Source organism: Octodon degus, unplaced genomic scaffold (assembly GCF_000260255.1).
Source record: "Octodon degus isolate 3935 unplaced genomic scaffold, OctDeg1.0 scaffold00031, whole genome shotgun sequence".
NCBI lineage: Eukaryota > Metazoa > Chordata > Mammalia > Rodentia > Octodontidae > Octodon > Octodon degus.
The window spans coordinates 8004650-8013320 of NW_004524607.1; the positions used below are offsets into that span (position 1 = coordinate 8004650).

General features: G+C 44.7%; 1 protein-coding gene across 1 annotated transcript in view; it reads right to left on the reverse strand.

Moving 5' to 3' along the window:
- The window catches only part of Nme8 (NME/NM23 family member 8), a 44089-nt gene extending 35771 nt beyond the window's left edge, over positions 1 to 8318 (reverse strand). Inside the window, exons 1-4 of the mRNA XM_023713369.1 lie at positions 8196 to 8318; positions 7623 to 7665; positions 7107 to 7164; positions 6827 to 6933 (exon numbers count right to left, since the gene is read on the reverse strand). Coding sequence (XP_023569137.1) covers positions 6827 to 6933; positions 7107 to 7164; positions 7623 to 7658 — 201 coding nt within the window. The 5' untranslated portion in view covers positions 7659 to 7665; positions 8196 to 8318. The remainder of the gene's footprint in view (positions 1 to 6826; positions 6934 to 7106; positions 7165 to 7622; positions 7666 to 8195) is intronic.
- Between the last annotated feature and the right edge of the window lie 353 nt (positions 8319 to 8671).

Below are 8671 nucleotides of genomic sequence, written 5' to 3' on the forward strand. Positions count from 1 at the left end.
TATTTTTTAAAATTAATTTTCGTACACTTGATATGCACAACGATCACATTCATCGTAGGGAATTTGTCCTTGTGCACTGCTGAACTTGAGTGCTTGTCTCCCCACCCTTCAACCTTTCTTTCCCTCCTTATTTACAAACGCTTTTTGCTTCCACTTTTCCCTTCTATCCTTTTTTCCTTTCTCTTCCCATCCTGCCCTCCCTCCCTTGCTGCCCTAGCACAAAATGGATGAGAGAAGAAGTCCTTTCTTAATGTCTCCAGCGGACCTGTCAAGGCTGCCTCCGCATCCTGAGTGATTCATGATGTTTCCCTTGCATGATCATTTCAACTTTGGGGAAGAGGCAGAAGTCACAGCGCCAGAGCCAGCGGATGAGACACACCCTCATGCCTCTGTGGGCCTCTGTTGGATGGCACCCGGTAGGGGCGCTCATTCTATTTCGGATCATGCCTTTAAACTGAACAGGCAGCGTAGATGCTCTAATCACACATAAGTAAGGATATAAATAAGCAAGTATTATTGATCATGTCTATTATTACATTGGATTATTTTATTCTTAATACCTTCATTTTATTTTATTTTTATTTTTTGGTATAGAGAACCACTACGCATTTCAGACTTGCAGTGATCCTCCCGTCTCAGCCTCGCTAGGGCTGGTATTACAGGCGAGCATCACCACACCTGGTTTTGGGGCCTGCACAGCACGTCCAGGGTTCTGGGGGCAGCACAGCATGTGGTACTGGGGTCGAACCTGGGTCCTCGCTCTTGCCAGGCAGGCATTTAGACAACTTAACTATCTCCTCATCCTTAACACTTTCTTATAATGAGAACATTGTAATGGTGATGCCTCAAGACCATGAGGTATCCTCCCTCCATCGAGATCTCCATCTGTGGATTCAGTCAACCCCGGGTGAGAGAGATTAGAAAAAGAGTGCATGCGTGCTGCCGGTGTGCACATGCTTGTCCTGTCACTGTTCCTAAATGCTGCAATGTAGCAACTCTTCACACTGCTCTTACATTTTACTGGGTATACTATCTCTAGTCGTTAGAGCGGTGGAGCAGCTGATAGTGACTGTTTTCTATAAGTCCAAACCTCAGTATTCGGGGTTAACTGTAGTGTTGCTCTGCTGCAATCAGTAAGTGGGTCTGGCGTTGTAGTTTGGGCATTCGATCTCTAAAAGCTTTGCCATTGCTGATTTAGTATATTTCTGTAATCCAGGGATTGCTTAATGAAGTACATTTGAGTGCAAGCATTAGATCATCTTATGTGAAGAATTGAAGCACCGCTGGGCTGTGATAGCTGCTGAGGTCGTGCAATCGGTTACCCTGGCTTCCAAGAGGTCGCTATATATCTGTCATTTTTATTTTATTTTATTTTGTCCATAATTTTTAATATTATTCTTAGGAAGATGGACATAGCCAAAACATTTACACTGACTCTGCAACTCAGGGTGATTTCTGTAAGGATTTAAATTTAACTTTGGGGAAAGGGGCCCTTTTCCTGGGCTAGCTGCAGAAATCACATTGTCCCACCAGAGGGCGCCTCGGCACTGCTGCTCCAGAGGAAGTTTAGGGTTAAGGTTTTTTGTTTTTGTTTTTTTAACACCTCTCTTGGGCCTATCGTTTCATAAAAAACAGTATTAATCTACGCATATGTGCTGTTGCTGAGTGCAGGCACACAGACCATAGACTATTCAGAGCCGCTGTGTGTGGTTTTGTTGCTAAAATCAACAAGTTAGTACATCAAATAGGGCCTATTTTGGAAAAAATAACTGTGGTGCTTTCCTTCAGTGCTACAGTTGATATGTAAAACTGCAAAAGCTTATGAAGGCTTGACTACCAGCTGATGGGGTTTTGAGACGACTGATTTATGAGGACCCTAACTTCAGAGGGGGATTAATCTGTTAATGAGGTTATGAGAATAGGATTACTGAGAGGCAACAGAAAGAGGAGCTGGGAGAGGCCGGGGTAGAATAAACGCTTCCCTGGCAAGCGCAAGGGTCTGAGTTCAATCCCTGGTTCTACCAGGGAAAAAAAGGAAAGAAAGAGGATGTGGGGCTCAACCGAAGGAAGTGAGTCATGCGGGGTGGCCTTGGTGACTCTGCAACTCAGGGTGATTTCTGTAAGGATTTAAGAAAGGGTCTGGTCCCCTGCCCTCGCCCCCTGCTCTGTCCCTCTCTACTCCCCAGCAGACCTGAGGTGAATACTGCTCGTCCTCCTCCTCCTCCTTCTCCTCCTCGTCCCCCCAGTGTGCCACTCCTGCCTCACCACAGGCCTAGCAGCCATGTAACCAGCGGACCATGAGTGGAAGAAAGCCTTACACACCAGGGTAGGAAAATAAACCTCTCCTCCTTTGGTACCTGGTCTCAGAGCTGGACCGCTGACTCACACAAACACACATATAAATGGATATATTTCCCATCCCATTCAGGAGGTTGAGGAATTCTGCCTTACACAGGTAAAATGGGCAGACACAGTTGGTTGAAAGATCTTAGAGTCAGGTGTCATATGTCTGTAATCCCAGCACTCTGTTAGACTGGAGGCAGGAGAACCCCAAATTAGGGCCCAGCCTAGATGACTTAGACATACTCGGCATCAGAATAAAAATATAAATGAGGGCTTGGCATGTAGCTCAATGGGAAGGCCTGGGATCAACCCCCAGTAGTCCAATAGTATTCCAAGTATAGTAGGTACAATTGTTTGAGAAAGAGAGAGAGAGAGAGAGAGAGAGAGAGAGAGAGAGAGAGAGAGAGAGCACTCTGTCATCACACAGTGCCCTCTACTATAACCAGGCTTTCATCTTGAAGCTGTTCAACTGGAGGTGCAATAAAGCATATCCTGTAATTCCCACATACTCCTCAGCCATCACATTTGCAAGTACCCTTGCTTTGTTCCTACTCAGACTCTATATACATCAGGAATTACATGACTCCAGAACTCTACCAGTGCAGTATAGAATTCCACTTTCTGCTTGTCTAAAGATCTCTGCTTTGGCTTTTTTATGTCCAAGTTTCCTTCCAGGAAGACCAACAGGTGAGAGTCCAGACGTGCTGACCCGGAGAACCAGTCTCTCCCCACTGGCCCTGAATGTGTCAGCTTTTCTGTCATTGGGACACAATACTTGACACCCATAGCTTAAAAGAGGAGAAATTTAATTTGGCTCACATTCTTTGGGGGTTCAGTCCATGGTGAGCTGGCTCCAAGGTAGAAGCATCAAGGTGGAAGCATGTGATAGAGCCAAGATGCTTTGTTCATCATGGGAAGGCAGCATAGCAGAGGGCCAGAGAGGAAGGAGGGGGCAAGGGACCGGACAGACATAGACCACAAGGCCATGCCTTTATGACCCACCCAGACACACTCAGAAGTGAGCACCAGTGATCCCCAGGCAACTCCCCAGCAAATCATATCAACCCTCCACCTAACGTTTAAAAACCCTAATTCCCGTTGGTCACTGCAGCTTCCCTTGACTTGGACTCTGGCCCTCTTCACACAAACTTTCCTAATTCCAACCATCAGGATGCACAAGAATTTTATTATTTAAACAGAATAAAGAACACAAGAAATTATTATAGGTCAAAGGCATGGTAATATTAGATTTCCACAGGATTTTTCTGATCCTTGATTCTCTGTGATCCTGCTGTCAGCTGCTAGACCCTTCTGTTGTCTTTTCACTTCTTACTCCAAACCCTTGTCAGTTGCCTGTGGCAATCCACCTTCTCCTCCCTGCCAAAAATCAAGCCTGCAATCACAACCTGTCAGATGGGGCTGATTCTTCAAGGTAAAGTAGCTTGTTACAGAATTGTGCCTTTCAAAAAACTTTGAAAGAATAAAATAAGCCACAGGCGGGCAGAAAATATTATCAAAAGATGTATCTGACAAAGAAGTCATATTCAAAACACACAACAAAGTTTAAAAGTTAACAATAAAGCAAACCAACACTTCAATTTAAAAATGATCCAAAATAATTATCATACATCACACTAAAAAAGATGTACAAAGGACAAATAAGTATATAGGAAGATGCTCAACATCACATGGCACCAAGGAAACACAAGGTAAAACAAGATATCACCACACACTTTTTAGGACGCCCAAAATTAAACAGGCTGGCCAGGTAGCTCAGCGGATTAAAGCACCTGCTTAGGCAGACACAGGGACCTGGGTTGGATCTCCAGTATGTCATGCTGACCCTGCCCCTGGGGCACACTGAGACAGCAACTGAGACTAGAGGTGGTGTTGCGTGTCTGTAATCCCAGCGCATGCCAGGCTGAAAACAGAAGGATCACTATGATTGCAGTCTGTGTAGTGAGACCCTATAGACCCTGTACTAAATACATTTTTTTTTTAAAAAAAGAATGTCCAAAATCTAGGACCCAGACTATACCAAATACTGACCAGGATATAGAACTAGAGACCCTGCATTCACAACTGGTAGGAAAATAAAACTTTGCAACCACCTGGAAAGACAGATTCAATTTGTTACTATTTCTTACCATAAAACATATTTTTACCATATGATCCTGCGATCACTATCCTTGGTATTTACCCAAATTAGGCTGAAAATTTATGTCCACACAAATCTGTGAACAGATGTTTATAGCTATATTCTAAACTGGGATGCTACCAAGATTTTCTTCAGATGGTAAATAGAGAAAAGAGAAATTGAGCTCTATCCAGACCAGGGGATATTATTCAGAACTAAAAGAAATAATAATCCACCATGAAAAGATCAATAACGTGATTCATGAGTCACCTTTGCATGGCAGATTGCTATTTCTTTTAGTGCTGAAAGAAACTTAAATGCATGTTACTGAGGGAAGGTACTCAGAGTGCGCCCCCTACTGTATGGCTCCAGCTGTACACGTTCATAGCTGAACATGTGCCAGAAGTTGGGGTCTGGGTGGAGGTGGTCACTGGAGGTGTGACCTGGAAGGTTTCGTTCTTGTCCCTGGCTTCTCCTCCTCTCAGCTTCCTAGCAGCAGGCAAGTGGAAAGCTGCCCTCTCTTCTACTCATGCCCCCTCTGCCTTGGCACCACCCGACCATGGTCTGAAATTGTGAGCCAAAATAAATCTCTCTTCTTTTAGTTTTGGATGTTGGGTGCTTTGTCCCAGTGACAGAAAAGCTGCTGAATAGGTCCTCTTAAGCAGAACAATAGTACATGAGAGATTCTAGGCTTTACAACACACACTGTAACATTAAATTAAGGAACAAAGTCCCATAAGAGAGTACACGAGAGATTCTAGGCTTTACAACACACACTATAACATTAAGTTAAGGAAGAAAGTCCCATAAGAACCTGTCTGAAAAGGAGTGGGAAGAGTCAAACACAAGATCAGCCAGCAGACTCACCCAAGGCGTGCACTGAGGGGCGTGCGAGACCTGCACTCAGAACACATGCAGGTTTGTTACAATTTGTGTCTAGTTGTCCCCCCAAAGCCTCATGCAGTCATAGGGCAGGGGCTTCTGGAGTTTGAGATTAACTCATGATCCACTGGGATTATGGGTCTCAGTACTTCTGGGATTATGGGTGTGAGTGCTACACCCAGCCTGGCGTGGATAGCTTGAATGAAACTTAAGGGAGACAGACTTCCTCTCTGTTGTCATTGTTGCTCCTCCATCATGAACTTGAGGCTCTCTGCCCTGTGCCGCTCTGCCTTGGAGCCAGCTGAGTGTGGACTGAAACCTCCCGGAACTGTGAGCTAAATAAGCCTCTCCTTCCTTCATTTTGGGTGTTGGGTATTTGTCCCAACAATGAGAGAAGAGTGACTGAGACAAGGTTGCATGTCAGTCTTACAGACTACATATTTTAGAGACAAGGCACAATAGGACAAGTCCATTATGTGTTTCTACGTCTTAGATCTCAGCTGGTTTGGGGTATGCTTCATAGATACAACTGAGCCAACTGAGTCAGATACTTTAAAAGTCTCTATTAGCTATATCTAAAAGCACAAAGGAAATAAGTGAAAATAAGGTAATAATATATTTTCCTTAACCCATTGTATGCAAAATATTATCACTCCAACATGTGATCAATGTAAAAAACTAATGATATAGTTCACATTCTTTTTCCACAGTAACTCCTAACATATGATTTATATTTTATACTTGAAGCACACCTTCTTAACTGATTTTTAATTCATGATAATTCATCTTTAAAATTTTTTTATCAAAAAGGATGTTCAGACTATCTCAAACTTTAAGAGCTTTACTATAATTGACTATTTAAAACTTAAATTACTTAAAATGGAGAGGCCAGTTCCTCTGTTGGTCTAGCCACAGTGCAAGCACTGCGTCGCTAGCTATTCATGTCTGGCAGCCGCCGTATTAGACAGCAAAGATCTAACAGGGTGACAATTTATTGTAGATATATTGAATAATCCATGTAGTTCAGACAAATAAGTTCAGCTGTAATATTCTACTATCACATTTGAGTAACCAATAATTAAGGGGAAATCAATACCACTGTAAATTTTGGTAACTGATTAGTATTTAGGGTGCTACTCAAGGAGATCTCCAAAATAGCTTTTGAAGGCCTAACTCTAATGGGCATACACCAAGCATATGATCAGGAGAAACCAAACAGGTCAATAGATATGGATCCATTTCCATTATTTTTAAAGGTCTGCAGTCATGGTGACTAACCCCAACATTGTAGGACTCAGATAAAAATCACATTCATTCTCAGACTTTGTAGAACTAAATACAAAATAAGAGTGCCAAGTGGGCAATCTATGCTGAGGAATGAACAGGTTCCTTGGATTAAGACAATACATAAAGTATTAGCACTTTATCAAAGAAACAATAGTCCAGTGAAATTAAAATCCTTACAACAACAAAATGCAGAATTTCATCTTCATTTATTTCAGTTTTCAGTTTTCTGAACAAAGGCTGCATGGCTTTGCACGGTCCACACCAGGCTTGGTAAACATCAATCACTAGAGGGTAACAGAGCTTGTGAAAAAAACAGAGGCACAGAACCTGGACATTGGCATGCCCCCAGCTTGGGCAGAGGCTGGGGCTGGGAGAGCAGGATTTCAGGCTGGGAGCTGAGGGACGGTGGCACTCTGTAGGGTGTCTGGAAGTCACATGGGACAGTGGGACCCAGTACCTGTTAAGCCTTTGTTCTGCAACATCTCTTCCCATAGGCTTTGACTGTTGATGACAGTCTGCAAAAAGTAAGACCTTATAGCTTGTGTCTAGATGTCCCCCTCAAAGCCTCATGCTCTGAGGCTTCTCAGATATGGCTGGATCTAGGGTTGTGATACTGGGATTAAGGGTATGTGATAACTAAATGGGGTCAGCACCATTCTGGGTGTGAGTAATGGAAACCCCAGCCTGGGTGTGGGTGGCACCAATCAGTAGGTGTATCACCTGGATGGAACATTAGGGGGGGAAGAAGGAAAGGAGGCTCGCTGCTTCCTGCCTGCCTTACTATGGGCCATTTCTCCCCTGCCATATTCCTGTTCCATGCCACCCTACCTCGGAGTCAGCCACCTATGAACTGAAACCTCTACAAGCTGTGAGCCAAATAAACCATTCCTCCTCTAACTTTGGAGGTCAGGAATTTTGTCCCACCAATGAGAGAAGCAACTAAGACACAAGCTGTGACGTGTGTTCAACCCACCTGTAACTGCACTTCACCTTGCTTTTTGCTTGCCATCTATCCGCTCTTACAGGAAGAAGGAAGAAAAAAGACAAATCATTCCAAGGAAATTTGAGTTATGCTGTATGTCTACACTCACACAGCTTCTGAATGTACTGTAAAAAATTCCCTCTTTCAAGTATTGGATGCCACAGACTCACTAGAGAAAGGCCTTAGTTTACATTCAGCCCCTTTCCTGCTGGGCTCTGTTCACACCTTCTTACCTTCCCAACAAGCCTGGAGAAGGGAGCCAGTCAGCAGCGCCGGGTTGCCTAAACGGTCCTGAGTCTTCCGAAGAAGAAAGGAGAGTTTCCCACAGCTTCGTTTGCACACAGGCTGGTTGTTGAGACCTGCCTTCAAGGATGCTTAACTGTTAAAATGAAATCACTTGTGCTTTCTGAAAAACAGTGTATTCACGCAAGAGAGCAAAACTCTTCCAGCATGTTCGGGGACCTTTGGCTGACAGGCAGCCCTGGGCTAAAACAAGGAAAGACCCCAGGAGATGACACCCCAGTAGAGGTCTCAGGGACTCAAAGAAGTGGAACCCGCTCTCACCTTGGGACAGTTGACCAAAAGGGATGCTCAGGGGAACAACACCACCTCAGCAGCGGGTTTAGGACCACGGGCACCTACCGCGCTGTCGATAGCTTTAAAGAGGCAGAAAGAGACACAGACTTCCGGAAGATGGAGGACGCCAACGTTTCTGACACGAGCTCGGGTTTCCTTCCCTGCGGGGTCGCGAGGTCCTGGCACCTGTCACAACCCCCAGGGACACCTCTCTTAGGCACTGCTCCACGGAAAGGACACTCCAGTGTTTCTGCTTCCACCAGGTTCCTCTTCCCACACCCGCTTCGGTTTCTCCACAAGCTCCGCTGCCATCCCACGTGCAGGTCAACTGTGTCTCTACTACATAGGCGTTGAGACCTTCCTGAGACCGTGATTTGCAGAGAACACCGTGGTTAGCCAGGGAGGTAGCTCAGAGGCCTAAGTGCCTGCCTGGCAAGTGGGCAAGGACCCGCATTCGGGCCCCC